The following is a 16089-nucleotide window of genomic DNA, read 5'->3' on the forward strand; positions in this document are numbered from 1 at the left end:
AAAGGGGCTAGAGTAGCGCTCTCTCTCTCTCTCTCTCTCTCTCTCTCTCTCTCTCTCTCTCTCTCTCTCTCTCTCTCTCTCTCTCTCGCCAGCTCCTGGCCCACCCTCCGGCCAGGGCAGATGCAGGAAGAATGAAGAAGGCTCAGCAGCCGCGCGGCCTGGGTCTACCCCAAAGGGCAAGGAGCAGCTCAGAGGCCCCCGGCAGCGCCTGCCGTGGTTGTCGCAGGCTGACATGTCCTGTCCATGGTCACAGCTCGTCCCCGGGCAGAGGAGGGGTCCAGAGTGCTCCTGCCTCCCCTTGTCCCGCCCCTGCCCTGGCCCCCTCGTGCGTCTTCTCACCCGTGCCCTGCAACAGCTTCTCCCTCACACCACACACCGACCCTGTGGTGGTCGAGTCGCCCCCGGGCCCCTGAGGCTGCGTGACTCAGCAGACAGCCAGGCTTTGCGTGTCCCTCCGCCAGACAAGACCTGGCCAAGCCCCGGGTCAGCCCCGGAAGACTGCCTGTGTGAGAGCTGGCGTGCAGCGGGCTGCGGCTCAGGAGCGGCTGCTGGGCCAGCGGGCATGGCCACGGGAGGGGGCACGGAGACAGGCACCTCGCCAGCAGGGCGGTCAGCCGCCTGCCCACACGCCCGCCGCCGCCCGCCCAGGCTCCCAGAGCATCGTACCTGCGAGCCGGCTGTCCAGAGCTGTCTGGCCCTGCCCCTCCACACTCGGTCACTGAGGGGACAGGCTGGAAACGCTGACCAGCCAGCCAGAGACACAGGTCAGAGTCAGGGCCAGGGTGTGGGGCCATTTCCTGGGCCTGGCCCTTGGTCACTGCACACAGCCCCTCCTCTCGGCTGCACGACCTTGAGCAGGACAAGGACAAACTGCCATGCACAGCAGCTCGGCGGAGCGCTCCTCAGGGGGCCCATGGCCTCCCTCCTGCACAGCCACTGGGGGCTGCAGCATGGCCATCCCCAGCCTGGCAGACCTGTCATTTGCAACCCCAGCCTCGAGCACCAAGCCAGCCTTGAGTGAGCTGGGCGCACAGCCCGACGCCACAGTGGATGTGAGGACGTCGCAGAAGGAGCAGGGGGGGGGCGGGGAGGCGAGTATTGGTGTGCAAACCTTCCCACTGTGGAACCCTGAGCATGGTGGGTGGGACAGAGCATCACCGACGCGGACACCCTCTTCATCACGTGCCCAGATTAAAATGTAAGACGGGATGGCGGCCGGCGTGAGGCAAAGTGGGGGAGGGGGGCTTTTGCCTTGTTCGATCCCAGCACCCCACGTGGTTCCCCGAGCGTCGCTGAGAGTGATACCTGAGCACAGAACCAGGAGCAAGCCCTGAGCACCGCTGGGTGTGGCCCAAATAGCAAAAAAAGAAAAGAAAGAAAGAAAAAGAAAAAGACCCAGAGGCACCCAGATATAAGATCAGCTACCAGCGATGAGGCCCCCACACGGCCTTGGAAGGTGGGATGGGACCGTCTGCACATCTTGGCAGTTAGAAAGAAAAGAAACTGAGCCTGTAACTGCACATGGGGCAAGGCCTCAGCCCACACGGCCTTCACCCTGGGGAGACTGGCACAGGTGTGCCGAGGGGTTTCGCCCCAGCAGCAGCCCCAGGGGACAGAGCCTCGTCCTCCTTGGCTACAGGCAACTGTGACAGGGATGGGCCTAGTGATCTCTGCATTTTCCTTGTGGTGATGTGAAGTCATGACGATCTCAAAACAGAACTTAAACAGTCAGTGTTAAGTGTCCCTGCAGACAGGTGGATTTCCTGCTGACGCTCATTTCCCGAGAAAGGGCAAAGGGTCTGGGCTGTGGGGGATGCAGGGGTCGGGCCAGGGGTGAGGTCTTCAGGGCAGTGGCCACCTCCCAGGGACTCAGCACAGGGAGGGGCTGGAGACAGGGAAGACGGCAGAGAGGTGGGAAGCCGCCCCGTGAGGGAGAGGAGGGCTGTGGGAGGACCACCGCATGGGGGACAGGCCTCTCCCGAGGGGGGCTGACTCACACGCAGGGCAGCTTGCAGGGGGCCTCAACCTGGCGGGGGGCGGCGGCATGCCCAGCCCATGCCCACAGAGCTGGGCCTGTCAGTCAGAGTGGGGCACTGAGAAGGGCACGCTGGCACGAGGGTCAACTCTCAGCAGCCCCTCCAGGCGCTGGACACAGCAAAGAAAGCGGGTGCTCTGGCACCTCAAGTCCAGAATCAGCCCTGAGAAGGCCACGGCACAGGTGTCCCTCCAGAAACCAGGACCCTCCTCGGGGATGTACGCAGGCCCCCTGCCTGCTCGGAGAGGCAAGTGTGCACGAGTCCGACGGAGAAGCACCGGCGCAGAGCCCCCCGCCCCCCGGGGCCCCCGCGCGCTCCCCCAGCCTTCTCCTTGCCCTCCACTCCCCGCAGCCAGCCGTCCGCATGGCCAGGCCACTGAGCTCCTGCTGACCTCATGGAGAAGGCACACGGCCACCCCCTGCGCAGCCTGGGATGTCCCAAGAGGGGGGACTGCGCCCCCTCTGCAGGCGACGGGTGGGCTTAGCTCGGGCACTGTGGGGGCTCCCTTGCTCTGGTCACTTTCTGCCCAGTCCAGGCCCGAGCCTAGTTGGGGGGAGAGGCAGCAGACGAGTGGAGGCTGAACATTCCAGCCGCCCAGCTACCCCCCACTACCAGGACCCCAGCCTGGAACCAGGACTCCAGCCGGAACCAGGACACAGCCCAGAGCCAGGACTCGGGCCTGGAACCAGGACACAGCCCGAAACCAGGACCCCAGCCCAGAACCAAGACTCAGCCCAAAAACAGGACTCCGGCCCGAAACCAGGATACAGCCCAGAGCCAGGACCCCAGGCCAGAACCAGGACACAGCCCAGAGCAAGGACCCGGGCCTGGAACCAGGACACGGCCTAGAGCTAAGACCCCAGCCTAGAACCAGGACGCAGCCCGAAGCCAGACCCCAGCCCGGAACCAGGACACAGTCTGGAACCAGGACCCCAGCCCGAAACCAGGACACAGCCCAGAGCAAGGATACAGCCCAGAACCAGGACACAGCCCGGAGCCAGGACTCGAGCCTGGAACCAGGACACAGCCCAGAGCCAGGACCCCAGCCCAGAACCAGGACATAGCCCGGGACCAGGAGCCCAGCCCAGACACAGCCCACATGACCTCCTGGTCAGCACCAGAGGGGAGGTAGGGGCTGCCTGCAGCCACCCACAGGCACCACCCAGGAACTCAACCCTGACGCCAGCCAGCAAGTCAAATAGGGCCGCACACACATGGGCCCACACACCCGCACACACGTCACACACACGCACATTCACACCTTCATGTGTTCACACACCGTATCCACACCCATGAAAACGCATGTTCAGCCATGCAGGCATGCATTCACACGCACAGGCCCAGTCCCCAGGGCTGCAGACCCCCGCCGCAGAGCCCACAGTGGCCTGGGGCCCACGGCCACCAGCACCACACCAGCACTGGGCACTGGGCTCCCGCTGACTCATCCCCCGCCACAGAAGCGGCGGCCCCTGGGGGACTGCATGGCAGCTCCTGCTCACGGGACACGGCGTCCCTCCACGCTCAGCCTGGGTCCCCCACGTGGTCTGGGCTGCGGAGCCCATTGTCGCCTTGCACAGGGTCCCCTGCCCGGAGCTCAGGGAGTGAGGAAGGCTGCTAGGGCAGGGCCAGGGAGCAGGCGCTCTGGTCAGCACCCAGGAGGGCAGGGGAGACACGGTGCCCGGTGGTGCCTGTGGGGCTCAGGGCTGACTCGGCCCAGCTGCTGGGTGTCCGCACCCTCACACAAGCCCTGGGGACCACCACAGTGCCCATAGGCCGCTCCTCACCCTCCCCAGGGGCCCAGGGTCCAGGTGGGGAAGCAGGGGCTCACTCTGCCAGCCCCCTGCAGCCTCTGCCCCAAGAGCACGGGTGCTCCAGAGGCCAGGCCCAGCCAGCGAGCACTGGGGCCCCCCGGGTCAGCTGTGCTGGGCAGGTAAGACCCACTTCACCACACACCAGACTCGGCTAGGTCAGCAGGAAAATCCTGGGAAAAAAGCTTGTGTGCTGCCCCCCAGTGGACACTGATACTACTGCAAGTCCCATGGAACCTGGTCTGCTTGCAGCCACAGGTGTCAAGGGAGCTGGGTCCCAGAGCTTGGACTTCTTGGCCTGCTTTTGTCTCCTCACCCCAGAAAGGTCGAGATGCCACGACCCACCCAGCCATGCCTTCATCACACTCTCTACTTGTTACGGGAAGTGACCCATCCTCTCAGCCCTGGAAACAGGGACTGGGGACTCTGCAGGGTTCTAGGAGGGTCCTGGAAGTTCTGGGAATATTCTGGGAATATCTGAGGAATCTGGGAGGTTCTGGAGTAACCCTGGAAGCACTGGGGGGGGGAGTCTGGGAAGATCCGCGGGGGTCTTGGGGGATCTGCGCCCCACCCAGAAGGGCACCCACCAGGGCCGGTGCTCCCTTGAGGTGGGCAGGAGGCTGACAACACCCTGGCCGCTCTGGGAACGGGACCTCAGGGGCGATTTCACCACAGTGACGTCCACACTGAGTGTGCCAGGGGACAGCGGCCTCCTCTCCAGCAGGAGCATCTCTCCGGCTGGCTGGTGTCCTGGGCTGGCCACGTCCACACAGGACTGAGTGATCCCGGATTCAGGGGTCCAGGCCATGCTCCTGGGGGCGGGATGTGGGGTCCTGGACACAGGCTCCAGGAAAGACTGATCCCCCTGTCCTGGGGGCACCTTCCTGGGGGTCGGAGCTCTGGGACAGGGAGACATCTGTGTGCTTGAGACCCTCCCTCATCAGAGCCTGCACAAGTGCTCTCTGGGCTGCCTCCAAGCTGTGATCTCCAGGCCCCACCTCTGGGACAGGACCCAGTAGCCCCTTCCTGGCCCTGCCCGCATGGGCTCCCTGGGGCCTCAGGGCGGGGCGACGCAAATCAGCCGGGCTATGCAGTGTCCCTAGCGGGGCCCTGGGTTCTGGGGGTGGGAGGCAGCAGCTGTGCAATAAGGCTACGAGCTGCCCAGAGAGTCCCAGCACCGATGAACTGCCATGTCTCACTTTGTCCCAGCACCACGTGCGAGCTCATGGGGCGCCTCTCTGAGGCAGGACGCCGAGAGTTCCTGTGGCCCAGCACTGGTCGCTGCAGCCGCAGTTGGGAACACTGCCCCCTCCTTCAGGGGGCTCAGTGTCCCGCAGGGACTACACTGGGGTGGGGCAGCCGGACACAGCAGGCCGCTGGTGGACCCGGGGGTGCAGCTCGCCGGCCTTGCGAGGAGCCTGCGCACCATCCCTTGTGTGGGGGATCCCGGGAGGGAGGTGCAGAGGCCGCGGCTGCCTCGTGGGCGGAGAGCGCCGAGGGGGTCCCCACAAGAGCCCCTGGGGACGGGCTGCCGCCAGCAGAGACGCACACGGCTCTGGGCGCTCAGTTTATTGGTACAACGGGCACTGAGCGCGTCGGGGGCAGGACGCAGAAGCCGGGGCGGGGGGGCGCTTTTCCTCTTGAAGAACTTCCACTGGACCTTGATGGCGAGCATCCAGTCGGTGACCGAGAGCCTCTTACAAGCAGACGTGCAGACATGCGCCTGGCGCGGGGGCGGGGCGCGGGGCTGGGGGCGGGGCGCGGCGCCGCCGGGGCGGGGCGCGCCGCGGGCGCCCGCGCTTCACTTGCCCGCCTTCTGCGCCTTCTGTGCCGACTTCGTGACCTTGCCGGCGCCGCCGCTCTTCTTCTCCACGTTCTTGATGACGCCCACGGCCACCGTCTGCCGCATGTCGCGCACGGCAAAGCGGCCTGTGGGGAGGAGGCAAGTAAGGGGAGGGCCGGGCGTTGGGATGCAGCACGCAGGCGCACTTGCGCTCACAGCATCCTCCCCACCCGCCGGGATGCAGCGCGCAGGCGCACTTGCGCTCGCAGCATCCTCTCCACCCGCCGGGATGCAGCGCGCAGGCGCACTTGCGCTCGCAGCATCCTCGCCACCCGCCCGCGCAGGCGCACTTGCGCTTTGTCCCGCCCGCCGGGATGCAGCGCGCAGGCGCACTCGCGCTCACGGCATCCTCTCTGCCCTCTCGGCTTTCAGGTCGTGTGGCCGGGCGTGAGCGTCTGGAGCCTGGAAGGCGGCCTCTTTAGGTGGCCCGTACGGTGGCCCCGGGGGACTTGCTGTGTTACTGGGAGCATAAGCGTGCTGAACACTCAGCTGCATAGGGCAGCGCCCACAGTCTGCGCGCTGTCCCTGGGGGCTGCAGAGCCAGGGCCGCCATGACCCCCGCCCCAGGGCCCTTGGAACCCCTCCCCAGACTGCCCCGCAGGGTGGCGCCGGGGCCTCCCGCTGTTGGGCAGCACACCAGCAGAGCCCATGACTGCCCTCCCTCTCACACCACACAGCACTCACCGAGAGGCGGATACTGGGAGAAGCTCTCCACACACATGGGCTTTCCGGGCACCATCTCCACAATGGCTGCATCACCAGACTTGAGCGACTTGGGGTTGTCCTCCAGCTTCTTGCCTGAGCGCCGGTCAATCTTCTCCTTCAGCTCGGCGAACTTGCAGGCAATGTGGGCCGTGTGGCAGTCGATCACTGGCGAGTAGCCAGCACTGATCTGCCCGGGGTGGTTCAGAATGATGACCTGCAGGGCAGATGCGTGAGGCTGTCAGGTGGCTGGGGGGGGGGGCAGGAAGGAGAAGGGAGGTGCCAGGCAGAGGCCCTGGAGTCCTGACGAGAGGTATGGCCAGCCTCCCTCAGACTCGGCCTCCGGGATCCTCACTCAGCACTCAGGAACCTGCAGTGAGCAAATGGCCAGTGGGCACAGCCCAGCAGGGTTGAGGGAATTAGGCCTCACAGGTCGCCCTTCAATTCCTTTCAAGTAGGGCACATTTTAAATCGTGACACAGGTGGGCAGGGAAAAGGCACTGGCCTTGCCCACACTGACAGGGTTTGATCCCTGGCAGGGCCCTGCCAAGTGACCCCTGAGTGCACAGAGAGGAGCAAGCCCCGAGCACCACTGGACGTGGCCCCCAAGCCAGACAAATCATCACGAGGTGACTGAGGGGGTCAGTGATGATGAGGCAGGACCCAGAGGGCAACAGGGGGCTGCCAGGACACGGGGCCTTGGGGGAGACCGTGCCCAATAGTGCCCTCTGCCCGCCCCCCCACGTGTGTACACATGCACACACACATGCACACACAGCACACCACACATGTACATGTACACACACGTGCACTCACACATGCATACATACGCCCACATGCACGCACGCATGCACACGCTGCGGGGCTCGCCCACCTGGGAGGTGAACTGGGCGGCCTCCTGGGGCGGGTCTGCCTTGCTGTCGCCACAGACGTTGCCCCGGCGAATGTCCTTCACGGACACGTTCTTCACGTTGAAGCCCACGTTGTCCCCTGGCAGCGCCTCACTCAGCGCCTCGTGGTGCATCTCCACCGACTTCACCTCCGTGGTGATGTTCACGGGCGCGAAGGTGACCACCATGCCCGGCCGCAGGATGCCCGTCTCCACGCGGCCCACGGGCACGGTGCCGATGCCTGCAGAGGACGGACGGCCGTGAGGGGTGCGATCAAGTAGCGCCTGCTCGCCCTGCCCTCTACAGCAGCTGCTCTCCTGACTCATGGGGCCGCCTCTCCACAGAGAAACAGGGAGCAGGCCGGTGGCTGTGCCCTGCCCTCGGGGAGCCCGGCACCGCTGCCTGCACACAGGCCCCTTCCTCAGTGGGAGTGTGGGAGCCCCGCCCAGACGGGGCCTTTGGCACCTGTGTCCCCTCCCCCACCCTGTGCCCCACTTCCTGGCATGGGCTGTGGGCTGAGCTCGCTCCTGGAGGGACAACCTGGACAAATGGACAGACGGTCGCCCCCAAGAGTCAGGGAAGAGGCAGAGAGCAGCCACCGTCTCACTGGGCCCCCGGTCCGGGTCAAAGACTGGGACGGGGTTGTTCTGGGCGGCTGGTCCCTATCTAGGGGCCGTCTGGGGGCTGGGCTGGGCTGGCCCCTCACCGCCAATCTTGTACACGTCCTGCAGTGGCAGGCGCAGGGGCTTGTCGGTGGGGCGTGTGGGGGGCAGGATGGTGTCCAGCGCCTCCAGCAGGGACACGCCGCTGGCATTGCCCTCCTTGCGCTCCACCTTCCAGCCTTTGAACCACGGCATCTGTCGAGAGACAGTGGGGGCATGTGGGAGTGCAGGAGGGGCATGCCCACCGCTCCAGGCCCTTCCCCACCTCGCACCTCCACACCCAGAGACCACAGGCGCTGGGTCCCAGCTCAGGCCTGGACTTGGAGAACAGTGCCTGGCTGCCCCGAGAGGAGTGTTCCGGAACCCCAGGAACTGGGCTCGCCACACACAGGCACACAGCCCACGGCGATCCTGTGCGGGCTGCTGAGACCAGCGGGGCCAGTGACCGCCTCTGCCTCCCCGCCGCCCAGCCGCCCGCCCAGCCCTTCGTGGAGGAGGGCCTCGGGCAGTGCTGCCCCGGGCCGAGAGCCTCCTTCGAGCCGAGCTGGGGACGAGGGGTGCCGGTACTCACGTTGGGGGAGGGCTCCAGCATGTTGTCCCCGTGCCAGCCCGAGATGGGCACGAAGGGCACGGTGGCTGGGTTGTAGCCGATCTTCTTGATGTAGGCGCTGACCTCCTTGACGATCTCATCGTAGCGCTTCTCGCTGTAGCTGGGCTCCGTGGAGTCCATCTTGTTCACGCCGACGATAAGCTGCTTCACGCCCAGCGTGTAGGCCAGCAGTGCGTGCTCCCGTGTCTGCCCGTTCTTGGAGATGCCCGCCTCGAACTCGCCCACGCCGGCTGCCACGATGAGCACCGCGCAGTCGGCCTGCAGGACGGAGGTGACCCTGCTGTGCCCTCCAGCGGAGCCCCTGCGCCAGCCCGGGCCCTCCCTGCCGCCCGCCCGAGGTCAGTGCTTGGCCGGGCCGGCCCGCGAGGGCGGGGGAAGCCCACCTGTGAGGTGCCAGTGATCATGTTCTTGATGAAGTCGCGGTGGCCGGGGGCATCGATGATGGTGATGTAGTACTTGGTGGTCTCGAACTTCCAGAGGGAGATGTCGATGGTGATGCCTCGCTCCCGCTCCGCCTTCAGCTTGTCCAGCACCCAGGCGTACTTGAACGAGCCCTTGCCCATCTGCGGGAGGGGACACGGCTCAGGCTGGGGGAGTGCGCCTGGCCTGCCCGGGCCTCCCGGGACTCCCCTGGCAGAGAGACGCCGACCCCGCGTGGTGTCAAGCCAGAGAAGTCACAGAGGGAGGAGCGCGTCGGGGAAGAGGCCCAGGGATGGACGGAAGCTTCCAGCTCTTTCCACGGCAGTTCCAGGCTCCCCCCCCACACACACACTCCTCGGGAGGAGAGCAGCAGGGCTGGTGACTCTCCACGGCCACACACAGACTCCGACCTGTGGGCGCTGCCCACTCGAGGGGGCCCCAGGCAGGGTCCGACTGGACTCAGACCAGACACAGTACAAATTCCACCCCGCACCCGTCTGCGTGGAAGGAGAGCCCAGCAGTCTCTCTGGTGCCCCGTGCCCAGGGCAGGGGATGGGTGCCTGCAGTTGCACCCTCGAGCCTCCAGGCAGGGCTGCCTGCCTCCGCCCCCCCCTCCCCGGGGAGACCAGTTCGGGGGACGCCCCCTGGGCAAGCAGGTGTCAGCAGGCACCTCCAGAGTCGGGAAGCAGAGCCTGTGCGGGTGCCGGGTGCCGTCAGGGCTATTAATAGCGCTGCCCGCGGGGATGGCACAGCCACCCAGCCCAGGCCTCAGCCCGAGGTCACAGAGCCTCGGCCACCCCAGGTCTCTCGGCCCCCCAGCCCCTCCCCGTCTCCCCCAGGGCTTCACCCCCCCGTCCCCCTCCCCCACGGGGCCCCATCCCCCTGGGCCTCGCATGCAGCTAACACAGGCCGCCTGCCCACCTCAGCTGCCTCCTTCTCGAACTTCTCGATGGTCCTCTTGTCGATGCCCCCACACTTGTAGATGAGGTGGCCCGTGGTGGTGGACTTGCCCGAGTCCACATGGCCGATGACCACGATGTTGATGTGGGTCTTCTCCTTGCCCATCCTGCCCGAGGGTGGGGAGGGGCTGGCGCGGCCTGGGGACGCTCTGGCTCAGGCAAGGGGGACGCCGAGCAGCGGTCTGTGGGCAGGTGGGGGCAGCGTGGGCAGTGTGCGAGGTCGCTGGCAAGGGCGGGCACGCAGTGGAGGGGGCACGGCCCTGCCCTGGGGGCCACGCTGAGACGGGAGCCCGCCCCCCTCCGCCCAGTCGCACAGGGGGCCTGCACAGGGGGGACCTGCCTAGGGCACGACCCCCGCACCCCCCACCCAAGAGCGCCCCTGGGGGTGGCGAGGGCTGTCCCCTCCCCCACAGGGACTGCGCCATCTTCTCTCCTGCAGGCGGGCTGGCCGTGCCCACACCAGGGCCCAGAATAGCTCGGGCCCCTGGGGACACGCTCGGGTACCGGGGGGCCAGGGCTGTCGCCCCTGCTCTGTCCAGAGGTAGGACCCGGCCCCAGTGCCCGGTGCCCGCCGCCCAGGGCTCCCAGCAGACTGGGGGCAGGCCGGGGCCCTCCGGGTGGGGCACGCAGGCTGGCCCCCGTCTCTCCTCCCCCTCCCCGGCACCCCAGCCCCCGGCCCCCATCAGACCCCAGCCCTGGCCCCCCGGCCCCAGCGGCAGCGCTGGGCAGCCCCAAGGTCACGGCAGGCCCTCCCGGCCGGCCGCGCGGCCGCTTACCCGTCGTCTGGCAGAGGACAGCGCCCGCTCTCGCTCCGGCTGACGGCGACACCGCGCTGCGGCGCGGCACTGCGGTAGCGGCGGGCGGGGCGGGCGGGCGCCAGCGGGGAGGGGCTGGGCGGGACGGCCGCGCACAAAGGCGCGCGTGCCCAGAGCCTGCCGGCGGCCCGACCCTCCGGGCCAGCCTCCAGAGCCCACCGGCAGGCGGCCCCGAGGGTCCCCGAGGCACCGCCCGGAGCCCGGGCGGCCTCTCACCCTGCGCGGGGGGCTGAGGAGGGAGCCCCGTGGCGATGGAGCTGGGTCTCCTGCCCTCGCCCACCTGTCCCCGCCAGGGACTGCCTCTGCTCCCGCTGCCGCTTGGCAGGTGGTGGGGGGCCAGGAGGAGGGTCTCAGGGTCCTGCGTGAGGCCGGGGGAGAGTGTGAGGGGTGTGATGCTCTGAGGTGGGCCAGCCCCCCGCCCCCCGCAGGCAGGGAGCAAAGGGTCTGCCCATCCCCGGGGTCTCTCCTGCCCACTGCCCACACCAGGCAGTTCTGGCTGGTGTTGTCGATCCTGACCAATCGGGCAGCAATTAAAAATAACCCCTGCTGAAGGCAGGCTGGGAGGCTATATTTAATGTGCCCTCAGGCAGAAGGTGAGCCAAGGGGGGTGTGTGGGCAGGGCCCAGAACCTTCCCAGCGGACCGGGGACCCAGCCCACAGCCTCCTGGCCTGCGGGTGGGTGCTCACTTCTGCTTGCCCCCTAGATGGTCAGCACAGCCCCGTGGCACTAAGGAGCTGGCCAGGACCAGCCAGGTTGGAGCCAGGATGCCCAGAGCTGGCCACGCCCGGAACCCATGCCCACAGGAGGCCCTGGGAGGCCTCTGGGTTCCCGGGTCTCCAGGACACGCTCTGCGGGGCTGGCCACAGACCACCTGGTCACAGGGACCCACAGGTGGATGCCATCTGGACACCGGAGCCCACGGGGCATTTGCGGAGCCAAGGGCAATGCAGTCCCAGACCCCTAAGGACCTCAGGTGGCCACTCAGCCTGACCAGCCGCAAGGGCCAGCCGCAGCTCAGCGCCACCAGGGAGCTCCCGGCCGCCCCGCAACCTCTCTGCGCTAGAGAGCCGCCAGAGGCCCGCGGCGGCTTGGTCCTGCCTGGGAGACTCGGCAGCCAGTGCTCGGGCAGACGGCGGCAGCCCAGAGGCCCCAGGCACGAGGACCCGCTCAGTCCCGGGACCCGCAGCAGCGGCCTCGCCCCCGGGACCTGCGCCTGGAGCCGGGCCGGGCCGGGACCGGACCGAGCCGCCACGCCGGGCACACCCGCCTCCCATTGGCTGCGGGTGACGTCACCGCGGCCCGGCAACACCTGCCGGGAGCTCGGCCGGGCGGGCGCTCGGGCGACCTTCCCCGCGGTGCGGGCTGGCGCCGACCCCCGGCCCTGGGCGGTGCCCAGGCCTGCTCGCGCCCCCCGGGACGGCGCCCCAGGCAGCTCGGCTCCGTCTCCACGACAGCGGGCGCGGGCCGCGCGGTCGCCCTGGGGACGGGCGGGCTCCCGGGACCCGCCGCGGGCTGCAGGCTGGGCGGGCCCTGGGGCCACGGGACATCCCCGGGACCCTCACTCCGCGGCGGGCAGGCGGGCCCTCACACTTCCCGGGCAGAAAAGTGCACAGGTCACGAAGCACCGCGGGTGACCGCCCGGAGGGCTGCCTGGAGGCAGCAGTAGGGGGTAGGGGGCGGGGAGGTGCGTGCGTCAAGCTCGCCGCCCAGCCCAAAGTGCAAGAAGGCTCCGGTTCGACTGCAACGAGAGCACAGCGGGGAGGGCGGGGAGGGCGTTTGCCTTGCCCATGGCCGACCCGGGTTCGATTCCCAGCATCCCATAGGGTCCCCTGAGCCGAGCACCGCCAGGGGTAATTCCTGAGCGCAGAGCCAGGAGTAACCCCGAGCATCGCTGGGTGTGACCCAAAAAGAAAATAAAGAAGTTTCCAGCTCCATACTGCAGGGCTGTGCATCACCCACAAGCTGTGCGCTGCATGTGTGTGGACACGCGTGTGCACGCGTGTGAGTTGTGTGCACGTGAAGGCAGGCTGGCGGGTCAGGGGTCAGGCTCCAGGCACATCCTCCACAGGCTTTCTCAGGTGGACGCTGCCGCCTGCTGCAGGGGCCAGGTGTGGCCCCCCACGTTAATAATTAATTGAAAACAGTCTCCCCAACCCCCAATCTTCCTCGGGGCCACCACACCTCTCCTCCCTTTTTTTTCTTTTTTGCCTTTTTAATTTTTTTGACTTTTTGTGTCACAACTGGCAGTGCTCAGGGGTTACTCCTGGCTCTGCACTCAGGAACTTTTTCTGGTGGTGCTCAGGGGACCATATGGGATGCTGGGGATGGATCCTGGGTGGGCCGTGTGCAAGGCAAACATCCTCCATTCTTACGGACTTTCTGAGCTGCAGGTTATGAAGGGGTGCCCAGGCCTGAGGCACTGGCTCACATGGGGATGTCACTCTTGTCCTGTGGTCCGCCCCCCTTCTGCCCGCCCTCTGCGGGTCAGCGCTGAGCCCAGGGACCCGGCCAGGTCTTCGCCTCAGTGTGGTAATAGCCCCAGTGGGGGTGGGGGTGTCGATGTGGATAGCAAGTCCACCCGGAATGACTGACGTTTTCATAGTTTTCGGTTTGGACCATCACACAAAGTTGCTGACATTTGTGAGGATTTTGTGTGAACTGAGATGGAATTCCTCAGACACATGAGGAGGAACTGAGTGCAGGGTCCTGGCAGAGACACTCGACCCCTAAGCAGCCTGGAAGCAGGTGTGTGGGAGGAGGAGCTTGCATAGACCGTTCGTGGGTGGTCTGTGGGCCTGCGTGTGTGGGAGGAGTGTGTGGGAGGTGTATCTGGGAGCACCAGTGCTTGGATCAGTGTTTCGGGTTTCTACCCTCTCTTCAAACAACTTCTGTGGAACGATGTTCTGTGTGCTGACTGGTACATGCTCTTCTGCTAAGTAAAAGTAAAGTAAAGGCCCTCCCGTTGACCATCGATTTGCTCGAGCGGGCCCAGTAACGTCTCCATTGGCCCAGTATCGCTCCAGCTGGAGCGATAGCACAGCGGGTAGGGCGTCTGCCTTGCATGCAGCCAACATGGCCGACCCGAGTTCGATTCCTCCGCCCCTCTCGGAGAGCCCAGCAAGCTACCGAGAGTATTCGATATGCCAGACACAGTAACAACAAAGTCTCCAATGGAGACGTTACTGGGCCCGCTCGAGCTCTTCTGCTAAATGACCTTAAATGAAAGGTCCAGTCATTCATTTCCTTGGTGCTGAACTTGGGGCTCTTTCTGCATTCTGGATGCAAGTGTGTTGTCCCATCTGACCTGCGGATGTCCCTGTCCGTGGCTTGTCTTTTCTCTTTGTTCTGTGTCCTGCATAGTGCAAAAGCTCAAACCTCCGGTCCAGTATGTTTCTGTTTTCTGGGATGGATCGGGTTTTTTTGTTTGTTTGTTTTTTGCTTTTTGGGTCACACCCAGCGATGCTCAGGGGTTACTCCTGGCTTTGCACTCAGGAATCACTCCTGGCAGTGCTCGAGGGACCATATGGGATGCTGGAAATTGAACCCGGTTCGGCCACGTGCAAGGCAGACACCCTACCCACTGTGCTATTGCTCCAGGCTTGGATCGTGTTTTTGATCTTGGCTAGCCTTACGATAAATATCTTTTCCCTCTACTTTGTCTCAGAGTTTCCAAGCTTTATATTTAGATACATTTTTCATTTGAGTTGTTTTTGTAAGGTGTATGAAGAAGCAAAAGGTGGTTCCTGCATGCGCAATCTTAACTCAACCTTCAGAAGGAGGAAATTCTGACCCTGCTAAAGCCAGGCTGACCCAGAGACCACTTGCACGGTGGAATAAGGGTTTCTCCACCAGACGGACAGGGGCAGCCCAACTGTAGGAGGTACCCTGAGTAGCACAAGTCACGGGGACAGAAAGTCCAACGCGGTGACCAGGGGCTGACAAAATGGGGGATGGGATCCCGTTTACAGAGACAATTTCATGTGAGCAGAAAGCTTTAGAGGACTGTGGCTGCAGGTCTGATCCCCGGCACTGCTTTGCACCAAGGACACCAAGCTGGGAGTGTCCCCTGAGCAGGGGTGGCGCAAAGGACACAGCAATGACAGTTCGATGTTAAGTCTCTGTGTGTCTTTTACCGCAATAAAATTCTTTGACTAAAGGAACTGAAGTTTTCCGTGGCGTAGAGGCCGGGTCACAAAGACGAGGCAGGCCCGGAGCTGTGCGGCTGGCTGGGGGCCTCCTTTGGGGCAGGTGTTGGGGGTCACCCTTGTGTCTGTGCTGAAATGCCACCGTGCACAGCCCCCTAGCATGTCTGTTGGGGCTGCCCCTGCGGCCTCATCACCTGAGATCTCGGTTTCCCCTGGGCCTCGCTCTGGCTGGCACAGCCCTGCACGTCTCACGGCCTGGCTGCCTACCGCACTGGGATTTTCCAAAGCCCTGCTTCAGAGGGGGAGTGGCTAGCCTGCAAGAACTGGGCTGCTTCCCCAGACCAGCTCTGCACCTGCCCACGCTGGTCTCGTTCAGCCACAAATACAGCACCAACCCACAGTGACCCCAGCCAGAGGGGCTGGAGCCTGGGACCCCCAGCCAGGGGAGCATGGCTGTGACCCCACCAGCCCAGCAGCAGTAGAACAAGAAAACAGGGGGTGGTCCAACCCTTTTGGAAAACAGTATGGACGATTCTCAAAAAATTAGAAATTGAGCTCCCATTTGACCCAGCAATACCACTCCTGGGAATATATCCCAGAGAGGCAAAAAAGTATAGTTGAAGTGACATCTGCACTTGTTTGTTCATTGCAACACTGTTTACAATAGCCAGAATCTGGAAAAAAACTGAGTGCCCAGAACAGATGACTGGTTAAAGAAACTTTGATACATTTACACAATGGAGTACTATGTAGCTGTCAGAAAAGATGAAGTCATGAAATTTACATACAAGTAGTACTACATGGAAAGTATCATGTTAAGCGAAATGAGTCAGAAAGAGAGGGACAGACATAGAAAGACTGCATTCCTCTGGGGAACATAAAGTAACAAAATAGGAGACTAACACCCAAGAATAGGCAAGATAAGTACCAGGAGGTTTACTCCATGGCTTGGAGGCCAGTCGCACACGCTAGGGGTAAAAGCAGCTCAGATAGAGAAGGAAGCACCAAATAAAGGGTGTTGGGAGGATCCTCCCAGGACGGGAGAAGCATGCTGAAAGTAGACTATAGACCGAACATGATTGCTACTCAATGCAAGCCACAGAACCCAAAAGGAGAGAGAGAACAAAAGGGAATGCCTTGCCACAGAGGCGGGGTGGGATGGGGGGTGGGAGGGATACTGGGACCCGTGGTGGTGGAG

General features: G+C 64.5%; 1 protein-coding gene across 1 annotated transcript; it reads right to left on the reverse strand.

Annotated features, from left to right (window-relative positions):
• Nucleotides 1-5398: 5398 nt before the first annotated feature.
• EEF1A2 (eukaryotic translation elongation factor 1 alpha 2) lies at nt 5399-10839 on the reverse strand. Its single transcript, XM_056108068.1, has 8 exons — nt 10707-10839; nt 9893-10112; nt 8935-9114; nt 8513-8809; nt 7986-8136; nt 7264-7520; nt 6372-6606; nt 5399-5773 (listed from the first exon to the last, which is right to left on the reverse strand). Exons 2-8 carry the CDS (start codon nt 10034-10036, stop codon nt 5646-5648), a joined length of 1392 nt encoding a protein of 463 aa, XP_055964043.1. The 5' UTR covers nt 10037-10112; nt 10707-10839; the 3' UTR covers nt 5399-5645.
• Between the last annotated feature and the right edge of the window lie 5250 nt (nt 10840-16089).

Source organism: Sorex fumeus, unplaced genomic scaffold, assembly GCF_029834395.1.
Source record: "Sorex fumeus unplaced genomic scaffold, SorFum_2.1 ptg000193l, whole genome shotgun sequence".
Lineage (NCBI taxonomy): Eukaryota > Metazoa > Chordata > Mammalia > Eulipotyphla > Soricidae > Sorex > Sorex fumeus.